The 16,516-nt window shown below is 50.4% G+C and overlaps 6 protein-coding genes across 6 annotated transcripts; 4 read left to right on the top strand and 2 right to left on the bottom strand.

Annotated features, from left to right (window-relative positions):
• Positions 1 to 251: 251 nt before the first annotated feature.
• On the top strand, positions 252 to 1,348 carry NECHADRAFT_53291 (uncharacterized protein; the record flags this gene model as incomplete). Its single annotated transcript, XM_003040861.1, has 3 exons — positions 252 to 422; positions 508 to 864; positions 911 to 1,348. The coding sequence occupies 3 exons, from the start codon at positions 252 to 254 to the stop codon at positions 1,346 to 1,348; spliced, it is 966 nt and encodes a 321-aa protein (XP_003040907.1).
• A 2,612-nt stretch (positions 1,349 to 3,960) lies between these two features.
• Positions 3,961 to 5,991, top strand: NECHADRAFT_53281 (uncharacterized protein; the record flags this gene model as incomplete). Its single annotated transcript, XM_003040860.1, has 1 exon — positions 3,961 to 5,991. One exon carries the CDS (start codon positions 3,961 to 3,963, stop codon positions 5,989 to 5,991), a length of 2,031 nt encoding a protein of 676 aa, XP_003040906.1.
• A 139-nt stretch (positions 5,992 to 6,130) lies between these two features.
• Positions 6,131 to 7,869, bottom strand: NECHADRAFT_87315 (uncharacterized protein; the record flags this gene model as incomplete). Its single annotated transcript, XM_003040824.1, has 3 exons — positions 6,131 to 7,055; positions 7,123 to 7,554; positions 7,628 to 7,869. 3 exons carry the CDS (start codon positions 7,867 to 7,869, stop codon positions 6,131 to 6,133), a joined length of 1,599 nt encoding a protein of 532 aa, XP_003040870.1.
• Positions 7,870 to 8,718: 849 nt separating this feature from the next.
• On the bottom strand, positions 8,719 to 9,928 carry NECHADRAFT_97581 (uncharacterized protein; the record flags this gene model as incomplete). The annotated part of the gene is made up of 2 exons (XM_003040823.1): positions 8,719 to 9,516; positions 9,572 to 9,928. The coding sequence occupies 2 exons, from the start codon at positions 9,926 to 9,928 to the stop codon at positions 8,719 to 8,721; spliced, it is 1,155 nt and encodes a 384-aa protein (XP_003040869.1).
• Positions 9,929 to 11,713: 1,785 nt separating this feature from the next.
• NECHADRAFT_87313 (uncharacterized protein) lies at positions 11,714 to 12,561 on the top strand (the record flags this gene model as incomplete). The annotated part of the gene is made up of 2 exons (XM_003040859.1): positions 11,714 to 11,726; positions 11,909 to 12,561. The coding sequence occupies 2 exons, from the start codon at positions 11,714 to 11,716 to the stop codon at positions 12,559 to 12,561; spliced, it is 666 nt and encodes a 221-aa protein (XP_003040905.1).
• Positions 12,562 to 13,001: 440 nt separating this feature from the next.
• NECHADRAFT_87312 (uncharacterized protein) lies at positions 13,002 to 14,605 on the top strand (the record flags this gene model as incomplete). Its single annotated transcript, XM_003040858.1, has 3 exons — positions 13,002 to 13,169; positions 13,233 to 13,838; positions 13,910 to 14,605. The coding sequence occupies 3 exons, from the start codon at positions 13,002 to 13,004 to the stop codon at positions 14,603 to 14,605; spliced, it is 1,470 nt and encodes a 489-aa protein (XP_003040904.1).
• Positions 14,606 to 16,516: the final 1,911 nt, after the last annotated feature.

Here is a 16,516-nt window from a genome sequence, read left to right as displayed (position 1 = left end):
CAGTGTCCATTCACAGACGTTTACAGGGAGCCTTTCCCGCTCAAGTGGGCAGAGCTAGCCTGGCCGAGTCTAGTCTGCTTACTGGCCTCATTCTTGGTGCAATTAGAGCCAGCCGGTCAGCCTGGAAATGGACCCCAATCTCTCAGCCCTACTCGTATCATCAGCAGCTCGCCTTGTTAACTTTGTTCTCTGCTCTCTATTGTTTCGCTCGTTTGCTCCATCTTTCCGGGTCCTCAGCTGTAGCTGGCGTCATGTCCGACCTCAAACCTGCCACCAAGATCGACCCCAATGTGTGGTACCAATTAACAGAGGCAGCGGTAGACGACTATGAGGGTGATTTCGTTAGCAGCCTGCAGCCCGTCGCACAAGATGACGATCTGCATGTCTGGCCGGCCAAGGGTATCAACGCGTTCTGGCAATTTGTACGTCTCAAGGCCTCTGAGTGCAACCATGCCCTGAATCCCCTGAAGATCCGAGTATGACGATCACTAACTGTATAACCTCAAGCAACCTATAGGTGACAAACCCGGACGTTACGCGATTCGATGCTCCAAAACCACGACCCAGAAACAGCTCTCTGTATGCTACCGCCCGGACGTCAAGGTCGAAAACAGACGCACTCATGCTTGTCTTTTGGACAGCGATGGCACTGATGCGCAGCATTGGGATGTTGCCTCATGGGGCGCCAATGATACATACAGATTGATCAATGTCAAGAACGGCACCGATTACTATCTCGACTGTGTCCCCAATGGCCCAGTCTTCCTGAGTCCCAACCACGAGGGGTACCAGAGCAGGCAACATTGGCTCATGACGAGTGTGAAGGATGTAGACGATGCTGCATACAGCACCGTCTTCTCTGAAGTTGGTCTCCTGTCCCAATGACTATGTCAAGGTTAACAATCTGTAGGATTCTTCGTCAACATCACACCCAATCACGACATCAACATCGGCCTCTGAATCTACGGCTTCCGAATCCGAGACTTCTACTTCTGGGACTTCTGAGGCCGCATCCTCAAGCGGTGATTCCTCAAACAACAAAGGCCTCTCATCTGGTGCCATCGCCGGCATCAGCATAGGTGCTACTCTCGCGGTCGTTGCTCTTGCACTCCTAGCCTTTTTCCTATGGCGCCGGAAGAAGCGGAATAGTCAAACTCCCAAGATCGTTGGCTCTCCAGAGTCCAACAATGAGGGAAGTGATCTTCCGATGCCTGTATCTCCTGTGCCTGCGTATAACTCTCTACAACAGAGGGAGAAGCTTGACAGCGAGCCCCCTTCGATTCAAGAGATGTTGCATGAACAGGCTCCTGTGGAACTGTCAGCCGATCAACGACACGAAATTGGCTAGACGATACGACTTGTTCAAGACGGGCACTCGAAGCTGTTGGCGTGTTGTTGGATGGGGCCAGGTGCAAAGGCAGCAGATGACCAGGTAATCGTCATTGTACAATGACGATATGCTGGTGAATCTATAGTATGCGTGCTTTACTGGATAAGCTTATCTGTTTTCTCTTATCTCGGCCTCAAGCTCTGAGGCTGGCTGTGTTTGAGTTGAGTTGAGACGAATGGAGTTGGGTGTTGGCCATCTATTTTTTCAGGGGCAACATTGAAAAATATATGGGACGGCGTTTCGGCTTATATCCCAAAAGTTTACTTTTCAACATGAAATATCAATATTAATCACAAGCCAACAGAGCAAGGTGTTGTGTGCACACCGTCTCTTGCGGCCATCTGACAAGTCCAAATTCACTTTCAGACGGGTGTCAATACAGTCTCCAAACTAGTAGGTGCCCCTTCAAGATCTTAGTTTTGTCGAAGTAAAAACCGTAAAGATCTTATTAGATCTACTTTGGTGTTCTTGGGGGATATAGATGTATCCCCGTGAGAGAGAGTCGTCAATATAGTGCAGCTCTGATGGACAAGCCGCCATGTGCTATCCACGATCACCAAATTTATCCCCAATCTAGTCCGCAAGAAGCAGCCTTTGGTTCCCACACAGTATGCTCCCACTCTTCACACTCACTGAATTCAATCTCCACGTCACCCCAGTGGCCCAGCCCCTCTTTGCAATCAGTTCAATCCCCTGGTTGCGTTCAACACCATGTCATGGTTTTGGACAGGCCTAGGTCGTCCCTGTAAGTGCACTACTACTTGGGCTAGATGCACGATCTAATAAATTACTAACAGCACGTTGGCAATTTTATGCTCCGTCTCTCTGCTTCTCCACCACAAGTTATCTAGCGAAGAAACCTACTAAGCGAGCTCATAAAAGAGCGCATAATTGTCTTCTTAGATTAAATCGAGATGCAGAAAATCCTACAGATAGGAAAAAGCGTATATCCTTAGACGATCAGGAGCTAACCGAAGAGCAACAAACTATTTCCGGCCTCGCGGTGAAGCAGGGAAGAAGTATCTTCTTCACAGGCCCTACAGGCACCGGCAAATCAATTCTTCTCAGAAACATTATTCAGAACCTACAGACCAAGTACTCCAAGTATTCCGGAGACGCCGAGCGCCTCGGCGTGAATGCATCTACTAGCCTTGCCGCTCAGAACATTAGAGGCACGACGCTTCACCGGTTTGCAGGGATTAGTCTTAGCCAAGCGCCTACGAAGAAGCTCATTAAGGACATCCGGGAGAACGAACTCAAGAGGCGGCGCTGATTAGATATTGATGTCTTGGTTATCGATGAACTCAAGAGGCGGCGCTGATTAGATATTGATGTCTTGGTTATCGATGAAATCTCCATGGTTGACTACATCCTCTTCGACAAGCTCGATACGATCGCGCGTAAGTTACGAAGAGTAGACCTACCATTTAGAGGTATCCAGCTAGTTCTCACCGGCGACTTTTTCCAGCTCCCGCCAATAAGAAAGGGACGAGATAATGGCAGTCCAAAGTTCTAATTTGAGTCCAAGATATAGAATCGGGCCATACAAGATACGATCGGCCTAACCCAAATTTACAGGCAAAGGGACCCCGAATTTAGCACCATATTAAACCAGATTCGAGAGGGTCGCCTCTCATCTATTACCATCGACAAGTTCCTAGAACTTCACAGGCCTGTGATAGCAGACAACATTGCAAAAGTCACTGAGCTTTTCCCCCTCCGCCACGAAGCAGACCAGGCGAACTCAAGGCGACTACAAAACATCAACGACATTACTCATATCTACACTGCAGAAGACGGTGGGATAATTAGAGACGCGGATACTCGCAAGATACTTCTCAAGGACTACATAGCCCCGGAGTCCCTAGTGTTAAAGAAGGGGGCACAAGTCATGCTCACTCAAAACGTTGATAATACCCTCGTCAACGGGTCTCAGGGCCGCGTTATTGACTTTCAATACGACAGCCCCTCCTACCCGGTCGTTCGTTTTGTAACCCGAGATGGTGGGACCCGAGATCACCTTTGTGAGCCTATGGAATGGGCTATTGAGCGATAGGTGCCCAAAGAACAGCCTAAAGAGGGTTAGGTCGTTAAGAAGCTAGCAACGCGTATCCAAGTTCCTCTCCTCCTTGCGTAGGCGCTCAGCATACATAAATCACAGGGTCAAACGCTAGACCGTATCAAGGTTAATCTTAAGCGGATATTCGAGACTAGCCAGGCATACGTCGCCCTCTCACGTGCGACGAGCATAGGCGGATTACAAGTTCTAAACTTTAATCTGAGAAAGGTGACAGTACATCCCAGGGTCAAGGCTTTCTATGAAAGTTTGTCAAGGAGCACAAGGTTGTAAGTGCTTGGAGCTCACGATACCTTCATTGTAACTGTTAGCAATGGGCTGAACCATTGGTGCTCAACCAATCTAGGCCGTAAGAAGCAGTCCCACACAGTTTCTCTTCCGTTTTCACACTCAGTACAATGGTACAGTGGTGATCACGCCTAATCTCCACGTTCTATCATCTCCCAATACGTGCACCGGGTGCTCGGTCTACTCCACATCCAAACCTATTGCCATGTTTGTCTATACCGAAATCGAAACCTTATCCAAAGAGAAACGTATTCGTCTACTCTATCTCGCTCCGGCGGAGAGCATCGATGATCCGATTGAGTGCCAACTAGACGTCGTCACTCTGGGACAACACCCCCCTTTCGAGGCATTGTCCTACTGCTGGGGAGACAACAACCCTGTCCACGAAATCAAGTGCAATGGAGAAACCTTTAAAGTCACTGACAATCTCTATCATGCGCTTAGACACCTTCGAAATGGCCACACCCAAAGAGCGCTCTGGATCGATGCTCTTTGTATCAACCAACTGGACCTCGAGGAACGGCGACTGCAGGTTCCCCTGATGGGAGACATCTATAGCCAGGCAACAAACGTCTTGATTTGGCTAGGTCCTGATTCAACCTCAGATAGCATTTATCATGTATTTGAACTTGCTGAGAGACTCCCAAAGCTCAAAAAGATACGAATGGGCCCCAAATGGAGCGAGTTTGTCCAGACGACTTTTCCAGGAAGCCAAGAAGCCAAAATTGTAGGCAATGCCCAGTCAGAATCGTCAGAATCTCCCGACACAGCGTTTCCTGCTCTAACACAAGAGATGCTAGATAGCATCGTGGCAACGCTGAGGCGACCATGGTGGACGAGAACGTGGACTATTCAAGAGCAAGCCGTTTCTGCAAATGCAATCATCATGTGCGGCAAGCTATCAGCATCATGGCAGGCCTTTAAAAAGGTATTCGTCATGGCCATGACTGAGACTATTCGGACGCAAGGCCACAACATCGACTCGAGCTCCACGCTCATCATGGACGAGATGAACACCATGGCCTACACACGTCTAATATTTGATCGTCGGCGCGAGCAGGGTGGTTATCAAATGCCCAACGAGCTCGGAGATTTGCTCATCAACTACAGATGGTCTATGGCTACTGACCCGAGGGACAAGGTCTATGGTCTTTTGGCGTTGGCTGAATCGACGTACGACATTCAGCCTCAATATGACATTTCGATAAGAGACTGTTACACAGCTGCTGCATACAAAATCATACGTGGCAGTGGTAACCTGGAAATTTTAAGGGCTTTGAAGAGGCCTTCCCATCTGCCTGTTACCATCCCTGACCTCCCTTCGTGGGTCCCTGACTGGAGTTACGACTTCTGTAGCATCCCAGAGGAAGCTCGGCATCCCATAACTATCTTCAAGCCGTCTGCACGCGAGACCTGGCTCAATACCCATTCCTTCATGTTCAAGACCTCCCATCCCGAATTCAAAGCATCCAACCCTCAGATGGGCGACTATCCGAAAGATAGAGGGCGCAGTGGACTATTGATTCTCGAGGGTCTCATTGTTGACAAACTGGATGTTCTCGGAGGCAAATTGGATTATCCGGTGCCCACAAAGGAAACAGTTACGGTTACAAACCGGATCAAAGCGTGGAACAAAGACATGAGCTACAACAAAAAAGTCACAGAGGCACTCGGGGAACTATGGAGCACGCTAAAAGGCTGGGAGCAGTTAGCGCTTGGATGTAAAAGCCTCCATACAGCCCCTGGAGAAAGCCGCGAGGACGCTCTGTTGACCACAATGTGCAAGAACCAGATCCCTCTGACCTCTGACAGGACAGTTGTTCTTGACCATATGCGGCGTTGCATCAAGGCCATGGCTGATGACTCAAAGACTTTCGCCGTGTCCAAGATGCTGGGCCTACCACATCTGGTCCCCAAGTTATACCACATGCTGGTTGGGTTCAGTAAGGGACGCAGGATGAATGATGATGATTTCATGTTATTTGAACTGGCGATCCTCAACTTGCGATGGGCCGTCGATCAAAGAATGGCGAGGACCAAAGGCGGATACCTGGCATTGGTCACTGAGCCTTGCAGAGTTGGGGATGAGATTGCGCTTCTGAAGGGAGGCAAAACACCATTTGTGGTACGTAGAGATGGAAAGCATTGGAAGATATTAGGAGACTGCTATGTTCATGGCATCATGTTTGGCGAGGCGTGGGATGACAGAAAGTGCCACGAGATGGAGTTTACCTGATGTACAATATGTTCTCTGCAGGGCCAAGTTGCGTTTCTTATGGGTGCACAAAGAAACTATGTAAGAAAGATCCTTCAAAGCGTGAATGGAAACGCCCGTAAGTACAAGTTCCTGCTAACTGACAATCCGAGACCCTCCTCTAAGACACAAACCGCCACTTTGTCTTCTCCCAACCCTTCTTCTTCTGAATCTGGACTCCAAACCCTTCGCCTTCCTTTTCCGGCTTTCCCGCTGCTTCAGAGAAAACGCATGCCTTCATAGTGGGAACTTTGAATGTGGTATAGTCCTCGTCCAGGGGTGAAACGTCAAAGCCAAGGAGGAGACAAGTCATCAACCCAAGGTTCTCGGCAAAGGCAAAGTTTCGTCCAGGGCATAGATGACGTCCACCACCAAAGGGAGCAAAAGACGTCCTCTTTGATCGATCAGACTGTTGGTTCTCCTTTCCGCCCTTTTCGATGAATCTCTCGGGATCAAACTCCATCACGTCGTTGCCCCAGACACTGTGTAATGTGTGAAGAACCTGGGCTGACATTTGCACGTTGAGACCTTTCTTGAGGAGGTACGAGTTGCCTTTTCCATCGGAGATGGTGGTATCCTCCATAACTCTGCGGTTGCCCACGGTCTGGTTAGATAGACGGATGGCCTCACGGTAACAACTGACAAGCAGTGGGCACTTTTGATCGAGGGTGGTGATGTCGATAGTAACCTCGTTGTCATCACCGTATTGCGCCGCAGGTACTACCTCGTCTCTCAGGCGAGACACAAGTTCAGGTCGAGCGTAAATTTGCGCCATGAACCAAAAGAGTGTAGGAATGGTGTTGGCTGTCGACACATGGAGCAACGCAAGCTCAAAGGTGCCGACTTCCGCGCCCTGGATACCATAGCTGCGAAGCACTCCCGCTCGGCTCTTGACAATCTGAGCTGCATCCTCGTGTTGATCCTTCATGGCGCCATAGTATTTCCCTAGAGCAGCCTGTAGTCTCGCCCTTGCGTAGTGAGCAGCTCGTGCCGTGATACTCGGGAAAACGTTGAGCAAGATTCCAGTCAAGCCAGCCTCAAAGGTCCTGGACGATAGTCAGCGCAACCCAAGCTTCAGTCGTTATTGAGTAGTATCCCAATGTTGAGACTTACCAGAGATCTTCCTGCAGACCGGGGTGTCCCTTTATAGGGTTATCAGGCCCGTACAAAGCCTCCGTCGTGGCAATGGTCATCATATCTCGCACCCAGAGATACATGTTAGGAATCTTCGAAGGTTCGTTGCTGCCCAAGGCCTCGAGCTCCTTTGATACGTATTTTAGAGCATTGGCGTTCATTCGATGTGTGTACTCTCCCGCCATTGACTTGGTGATGACTGAGAAGAAATCGGGAACGAGGTTGGTTTCTCGGACGATTCTAGCTGACTCATTTGAAATGGCGAGCTCTCTCTGAGCAAACTCGACAGCAAAGGGCTCGAAGGCCAGATTCTTGTTTCTGTAGGCTGACTGGACCATGGAAGGCTCAAAGATGATGTACAACTTTCCGCCAAGGATAGGCAAGGTGCCGATTCGAGCGCGGGTCTTGTCACTAAATTTGGTCCATCAGCTCAAGCCCGTTTGCCCATCAACAACGAATCAGAGTATTCTTCCACTTTACTTACAATAGAATCTGGAAATAGCCGCCATGGTGCTTTATCATCCCAATGATATGGCCTATAATAGGAATGCTAGGTTTAAGAAAAGGGGGCTCCCTCTCGTCGCGACCGGGAGATGAGAGCTTCTGTAGAAAGATTGCAGACAAAAGCAACGCCAACCCAGTCAGGTACCTTGCGGGCGACTGCTTAACGTCCTCTGCCACAAAGGAGAGGAAGCCATTTGAGGCTGTCGTCACGTTCTGTGCCATGGCTTCGGACGAGGTCTCCCAGGGCCACTGGAGATTTCGGGTCTAGCACGAGAAAGAAACAAAAGATCAAGATTAACCCAAGTTGATCGGGTCTGACAGATACTTATCCCAGGCCATTTGCTTAGTGCTGAGCTGCCACGAAACTGGGACGCACACTGTTGCAGGGGTTCCTAATGTAAGGTGAGATTTTAGTGCTGAAAAGTCCGAGGGATTGCAAAGCAGGAATGGCGATTGGCACACTCGGTTAGAGACCCAGCCACGCCAGCGTCAACGACGACGATTCCAGTTAGCCCATTCGCCCCATATTGCGGCTGTTTCAAGGTCAACGCCATCCCATCTTGCTGTTTCTCTATGAAAGAGGTCAATATCAGTCCGGGATATCCGTTTTGGAGACACAGGCCCCTTCGTTCAGACCTTTCATTGCCATCTTCATGGCTTTGACCCCCAGATAAGAGACTTCAGCCAAGCATCCCCCTTCCCCCCTTCGCAACCAACATCAACGTCAGCAGGATAAACCAGGGTACAACAGTCGCGCTTAACGATGCTGACGCCCGCCCCACACCACACGTCGCTTAAGCACAAACACACAGGTGCAAAGAGATGCCCTTGTCAAGAGGTCTGTTTGATGGTGGCTTATCTAGTGATGGTGACGAGTCCCTCGATCGTCAAGAGTTACATTCGCAACGTGTAAGCTTTGTCTGGTAAGTGGTAACCGAAGTCCCTCAATCTTTGTTTATCCCTAATCAATCTGTCTACCAGCATCTTTCATACTGCAGTGTCGCCTCTGGTTGACAACATCAGACGACTGCACCAATAGTTGCCCTCAGAACAGTTCATCGCCCCCAAATTTTAGACGTAGCTCTTCAGAAGAGAGTTGTAGTACTGGTAGCCAGTTCCACTTGGAGGCTCAAAGCTGTACATGTAGTTTCCCCACCAGGGACCAGCCGCCCACCAGAGAACGCCCTTCCAGACATCGCTGTTGTCCTCGAGATAGTCGAGCATACCCTGAACGGCTGCCTTGCACTGGCTGTTTGCTCCACCGGCAAACTCGCCAATGATGCCGACCTTGCCGTTCTTCTTGAGCCAGGCCGTAGCTGCCTTGACACGTTCGGCGCCGATGGTGGAGGAAACACAGGCCTCGTTAGTGCCAGAGCTGTCAGAGTCCAGGTACTGGTGCATCTGGTAGACAATCTTGTCCTCGGGGTCGGTGAGAGCCTTCATGTTGTCGTTGACATCGGGCCAGGACCAAGCACCAGACCACTGGTTGCCTTCAACAAAGATGTACTGCTTGGCGCCAGTGGAGCGGATACCGTCGATAGCAGCCTGGTTGAGCTTGAGAACAAGAGTCTGATCCATGCTGTGGTACTCGTTGTTGGTGTCAAAGATGACGTGGTCATTGTTCTTAAAGACGGCGGCAAAGTTCTTCCACCAGGTTTGAAAAGCGGAAGTGTCGGTAATGACGTTGCCGAAGAAACGGCCATAGTTGTGAGGATCAAGAACAGCATAGGCACCCTTTGAGGTGATATGGTTGATAACCTTGCTGTACCCATCAAGGTAAGCCTGGTTATGGCTACCGGTCAAGGTGCTCGTCAGCCTCTCCATCTTGAGCTGCACACGGAAGGTGTTGTATCCCTGACCGATCAGAGTCTATCGAGCCATGTTAGTACGCATACTGCAACACATCTTCAATGGCAACACTTACGTCGATCGCGGCAGTGTCGGGGAAGATGTAATCCTTGCCCAAAGTGCCTGGCAGGTTACCCTCTCCAAACTCACCACCAGCCTCATTGGTACCGACCCAAACGAACTTGCCCGTTCCTGGGTTGGGGTTGTTGGTGGGAGAAGAGCTTGGCTGAGTGACGGTAGAGAGGGTAGTAGAAGGCGGGTTGGGGTTAGAACCTGGCACACACTGGCTGTAATAGTCGTTAATGAAGCTGCAAGTGTAACCAGAGATGCAAGTGGTAGAGCCGCTCCAGTTTTGGCCTCCGCATTGCTGCCAAGCTCCGTTCTGGGCCAGAGCGAGACCAGTGAGGCCACTAAGGGGGAGGAGATAGCGCATGGTGTTCAGTTCCTGTTGGCAAATACTTTGAATGAGTGTGCTGAGCTGGAGTATGCTGAGCTGAGGAGGCCATCATGAAAGGAGAAACAAGCCGCTCTTATATCCGCCAAGAGTCAAACGTTTTCTTCAGCAAGGCTCTGGGCGAACTAGAAAGCATCGTGAGACCCTCTGGCCAAGCCGTTCTTCCCACTCTACCGTTTCATTCAATTTCTCTTGACTTCACCATCACATCGCTACGGCCCGTCAGCCGTGAGTTATTCCGGAAGGATTTCTCCATTGAACTTGAGGAGGGAAGACCCCCGGAGGTCCTTAGCCCGAAAGGAGACTGGTAATCGACTCACAACAATGGCTCGGAGTGACAATGTCCGAATATTGGTAAGTTAGATAGCCATTATTGAAAAGAACTATAATGAAATTACTTAAAAACCTCAGAACACAGAACTCATGGCCCGATTAGACCCGCTCTAGACCGAGTTCGGGCCCGGAGGCTGAGGGTCCGAGGTTGCATCAGGGCCGGCGAGGTGATCCATTCCGTCGGAGAATGAGACCGTTGTTCCGGAAAGTCTGGGGGAAATGAAATTAAGACTCTTAAAGGTGGAAAATGGTCCAATCAACATGCTCCATGGGTCGGCCAGTCACCCAAGAAAGGAAACCATCTGGATGTGTCTTGTGGATGTCGACTCACAAGGCACGACCTGTTCAATCTGTAACAGCAGGGGTGTTGAAGCAATCTCAATATGCTCACGAGGCTCTTTTCTTTGCTAGGTACCCTTGAAGCCAAGCCCAGAGTCGGTCGATCTGGGCCTATCCTCTGCCGTGACGGCATGGTGTCAGCGGCCTTGGCACTCTCGCTCACATGAAGTATTTCATCTCGTGATTTGCCGCCACTTGAACCTGGTTTTGAAGTGGGCAACCTGTTCTCTGCTTCCATATTCACGGAATGATCGCAAGTTGAACCTCCAACTACGAACTCAAGAACGACAGAGGGGCACATTCAGATACTCAGGCTCATGTCTCTTCATCAATTGACTCAGCTGAGAATCTACAAAGACCTTGTCTAATTCTGTTCATGCGAAAGTGTGTAGTCTGCAGATCCATCCTTGGAGTGTCCACCAACGGGAGAATGACTACAGCGTCCTTGGCCATTTCCACTCCACCACAGCTGCTGGCACCACTTGCACCAACTCCACTGGTTCTGGCCTCCAGAAGAACCCACGTTCATGGGTAAGGCATAGTCAGCACTTCCAGCATGGTCGTGTGTACCACCACGAGGGCAGGTTCCAGCAGAGGAAGCCTTGGAATAGGCAAGGCCGTAACACTTATGACACCATTTCCACCCGCTCTGAGAGTTGGGCACAGCAGGATTATTGCCGATCAGTGTGTAGTTCCCGCTCCCGGTGCTGATATGAACTCCTCTGGCAGGGCAGCAGAAGCTGAATCAGCGGCAGGGGCTTCAGTAGACATAGTTGCAAGTGATAGACAGCCAAATAGGCAAAGGGGGGGGTTGGAAGTTGAAAGGGAGAGTGAATTGTTTAGTGAGGGATGCAGTTTGAAGTTCCAAGACCAAGCTGGGTATCCGAAGCTTTTTATAAAATTCGATCTCATGTCTTCTTGATGATTGCCTTGGAATTGTTTGTTGATCAGCTGAGAGGTCAGTGTCAGAGGCGCAAACATTGAACGCCTCATTATGCAGTCAGTGTTGCCTAGACGGACGAGTGGTTAACAGCATATAATGATTGGCCTTGCCAAAACACCACTCATTCGTCGATGTCAACATTCTCCGCAATGTCTCGGAGAGGTAATAGATGCACACTTGTCGCACCGTGTGAGAGCAGAAGATGAACGTCAAGTGCAGCTGGTCTACAAGGCACCCAAGACAGATGACAAGTCAACTCAGCGGTTATCTGGCGGAGCTAAGTCTATAGGACTAAGCTAGGGGCATACAAATATGTCTCTAATAGATCAAATAAAGACTCGCAGACCCCATTCTCTTCGGCGTTGCATCAATGAGCTCGGCTTCAAAGGCGCCCTGGTGGACAATCACACGGGAGGACGATATTACGAGGGACCCGAGTACAACAACTTTTGGGCGACTCTCGAGGAGCTTGATGTTCCTCTTCACCTACCTACATCCAACGATGCCTCCAAGCACCATGGCCGACTGGTACCAGGGGAGCTACTCCTCCCAACCGAGTATGGCCATGTCGCATTTCGCTTTCGGGTGGCATTTCGACACTGCCATACATGTTCTCCGACTCTACGCGGCAGGAGCTTTTGCCCGCTTCCCAAATCTGAAGATTCTACTAGGACATTTTGGGGAGTCTCTACCTTTCTTCCTGGAACGTGTCCAGTGGTTTAGCGCAAATTGGGGCCCGATAAATCCAAGCTTCCAACAGGTATATGCCGAGAACTTTTGGTTCACTACGAATTTGTTGAAAGGCGTTGCCCCGTTGGCGTGTATGCTTCAGAATACCAAGTTGGATCGAATCATGGTTGGCATCGACTATCCTTTTCTCAGGATGCAGGATGGGGTTGAATGGATCGAGCAAGTGCGAGCTAGTGGATTGTTAAAGGAACAAGAACTGGAAATGATTCTTTATCGAAACGGAGAATCATTTCTCAACATTAAGTAGTGCATCAATGATAGATCTTGCTTCAACAACTTCTGATATAACCTCTTATAACCAACCGCCCTCTGAAGATGGAAGGTTGGTGCATTCCCGGCTTACCTGCCCGTGGATCTGTCCCATAGCCAGACCTTGAAATAATGCTTGACGTCGAGGGTCGAATGATTTCGGAGTTCAATCAGCAAACTCCTTTCACATCTTGTGCTTGTTTTATGCATGCTTTATCATTCATATTGATACAGTTATGCCGCGGTACAAACGCCGATCGCCCGGGTGGGGCAGCTGGATCACGTGCATTCGCGTGAGCCGCGACGCGTTAAACGGCCCCACCTTTTGTTTATCGCATTTCACTCCACCAAATGTCAACAATCCAACCTTCGCTTCTTCACTGCTTGCACTCAAGGTTTCACTCGACACACCAAACTGCGCTGTGATACTCGGACAAGATGACAAAGTGCGATGCCAAAGCCCATACCGGGCCGTCATCTGCCTCCCCCGGGCCCTCGGACCCCGACAACGGTGAATGGCCCGACAACTTCGAGGGCACCGAGCGACAGAAGCGTTCCCTCAAGCGAATCGAGGCCGTCATAGGCCAGAAGCCCTGGGAATGGCTGGTAGAGTTTCTTCCGAAGCAGTAGGGATGCACCATGTTGAGCACTCTAGCCATGGTTCTTGAGCACGCCGACGCCAACCCAGAGTTCGAGATCGCCGATGTCAAAGCATTTCTTGGCCACTGTGTTGCTTCTCACGAAGACGATTCCGATCTTTCGCTTCGAGGGAGCGATGTCAAGGCTGCCAAGGACAAGTTCGTCGACCCGCAGTTCAAGGCGATCGCAGCCTCCAGACGCAGAAGCGCCATCGCCCAAAAGGTCGCCGACCCTGCTCCCAATGACGATGCTGGCGAAGGCGAGCGGGCGGAACCCAACGACAAGGCCAACGATGCAACGCAGAAAGAAGGGAAGGACAAAAAGCGAGTGGAACAAGTCGCCGGAACCGATGACGAGGAAGAATTCGCTGTCGACAAGGATCACCACCAGCCCGAACCCGAGAAGTCGATCCCAGTCCAAAGTCAGCTGCCTTTCATGATGCCAAAGCCCTCGCAGGCGGCATCTTCCGCTCAGTTCGCCCCCAGCACCGTGCCTGACGCCCGCCCTCTGGCCAGCTCTACAGCGATCCCGGCTGAGAGCCCCAACATCAAGAAGCGAGAACGGTCTGTGACGCCCACAGGCGTCTGCCCGACCAAGCGTGCTCGCCATGATGATGGAGCAGCCTCACAAGATTTGGTTAGTTACTCTCAGATCCCTTGCATGTTTGCTTGATGTCGCTGGTGTCATCAGCTAACCAGAGTGATTAGTTCGCAAGTCGATCGAGCCTCATGCACGCTACACCCGCCTTCCTCGAAGCTCTGGCCATGTATATCCGAGCCATAGAGCGCCAACACATCGAAATGGGCCAAGAGTTTGCTCAACTTTCCGAGTCGCTCAAGCTGCGAACTGAACCGTACCGGGGGGCGTTGGACCGCCACAAGTCTGCTCAAGCCAACCTTGCTGCCATGGAGGAAAAGATGTCGGTTTTGCTGGCGGAGGAACAGAAGCTCCGGGACTGTAAGAAGACCCTCGATGATGCGAAGGAAACGTGGGAGCAGATCTCGGAAGAGAAGTTTCAGGCGCTCCAAGAGGCACACTGGGACAAGACCACCGTCAACGCCACCGAGCTACATCAGGCCGAATCCGACCGCAACGCTGCCGCCATCGAAGTCGAACAAGCTCGACAGGCTGCCCTGCCTGCCTTGATTCTCATCGAAGAGACTCGACCCAAGCTACGGGAGCTAAGCATGGCTGGGAGGTCACTCAACCTGCAGGCGAAACATCTTGGCATGCTTCGAAGCCTTGTGGTGCTTGGTGCCCCTGCTATTGATGCTCTGGATGGCGAGCTCAAGGCAAGAGGGTTCTCTCTTAAGGATATTGTACACCAGATTGGACAGAGCGCGCAACCCATCAACAGCACTCAGGATGGGTCTGGACAGCCATCAGCTGAGCCGACTGCTTAGGTGCGATTTGTCTGATGTTGTCTGTATGCACCTGCATTCGAGCGAGGATGATTGCATGCATGGTGGGCATTTGTGGTGAGACTGTCAGTTGACATACGGCTGTCTATGGGGAGTGGACGAGAGTTAGGAACGGGAATGTGTGGATTATGATGGACTGGAGCTCTATGTGAGAGAGTGGACTTTGAACAATTGAGGCTGGGGCAGGCCAAGGCTAATAGGCCCCATTCTTTACGATGGATGTAATATGTTGTACTCTTGTCAATGATAGATGCCTTGTTCCTATTGACGTGGCCCTGGTTGAGTGTGGTGACATCGATATGGCGGAGATGGCGCTGAAACGCACGCGCCACTTGAGCTCGTGACTGACCGAAATTTCCATCCAACAAAGAAGGTCGCGTGGCCCAATGGCAAGGCGTCTGACTACGAATCAGAAGATTCTGGGTTCGATCCCCAGCGTGATCAATCTTTTTGGTCTTTCTTTTGTTCCCGGTATTTATGACCTGGATCAGGGCTGGAATGCGAATCATGTTCTTTGTGGTAGTCTATGAATGACATCATCACGCACGCTCCAGGCGCAATGGTGGGACTGAAAGCTCATGAACCCTACCCTATGGTGAAGAGTAAACTCGAAAGCGTAAGACCAAAGACAAGACAGATGTTTGTCTTTACCTTTCTTTTTGGTTCCTTGTTTTTACGTCTACGGAATTACTCAAGCTGTAGTCTCTAGCTTTAAGCAGGTTTCCAAATGGCGATGAAAATTGCTTCTGTTAGTTGTTTGGGTCTGTGACTGCCTCTAACCCCCCAGTGTTGGTCCGTCTGTTCACAAATGTTATGAGACTTTTCTTACAATGAAGTAAAGTTTGGACAACGAGGTACCCTACAGTTCAAAGCTTGAATATTAAAACAAATTACCAGAGCTGCTCTTCTCATTGTGGTGTTTAGCAAACATGCGTACTCTTCTCTTGATGCCACCATCTAACGTTAACTCTTATGCCAGACCAAAAAGTAGCTTCCGCCGCAAGACCAGCATAACCCTTCCTCTAACCTCACTGATGGAAGAGTCAACCAGTGCACCAGCTTGAGATCGCTGTCTAACCCCATCTCCTACAAAAAGACGAGAGCGTGTACGCGCCTCAAAAAGCTCCGGTGCGGGGAGTCGAACCCCGCTCGCCGCGGTGAAAACGCGGAATGATAACCGATACACCACACCGGACTTTGGATGCTGAACAGGCCGAAGAGTATTACTTCATGAAGCCGAGGACGACGAATTGACAAGCAACTCTGGGTCCTAACGTTCTGCTAGTATGCGAGAGTGGAGATGGCACACAAGGCTTCTTCAGTGTGAAGACGTCACCATTGTTGCCTTGAGTTGTGAGTCTCCCGGCAGGCATCCCACGGCACACCTGGAGTTGTTAAGCTTAATTTGTCATCTCTTCTACATCAGTTCACCGAATGTTTAATCATCACTGACGTAGGCTCATTAAAGGTAGTGAGACTGGTCGAAACTGAGCCTACCCCTGCCAAGGCTTGGGTTCGGTACAGCTCTGCCGTCATGGCAAAGCTGAAACTCTTGATATCCACCACCGAGGCATCTATTACCCAATGACGAGTTGAAGAGGCAGTTAGAGTTTACGGTCAACGGTGAGCCAACTTACAAAGCCCCGGTTCCTCGGGCGTTCGGAGGTCTCGGCCTTACCGTATCACCCGACAAGGGCTGATTCGAATCGACATATATGCATGCCAAGTAAACCTTACAATCATTAACGTCTCGAGCATATCAATAGTGACCAGGGCAAGGATGGTTTGATGTGGTGGTATTCGAACATGTCGAATTACGTACGATTCGCAAAAGTTCCCGCGGCATCCCTGTCAACTTAGTCCAGATTCAGCTTCATCTAAAACGTGCTGCCA

This window comes from Fusarium vanettenii (genome assembly GCF_000151355.1).
Source record: "Fusarium vanettenii 77-13-4 chromosome 12 genomic scaffold NECHAsca_56_chr12_3_0, whole genome shotgun sequence".
In the NCBI taxonomy this organism is placed as follows: Eukaryota; Fungi; Ascomycota; class Sordariomycetes; order Hypocreales; family Nectriaceae; genus Fusarium; species Fusarium vanettenii.
Note: the sequence above shows the minus strand (reverse complement) of the source record. Positions and strands in the feature narration are given on the sequence as shown.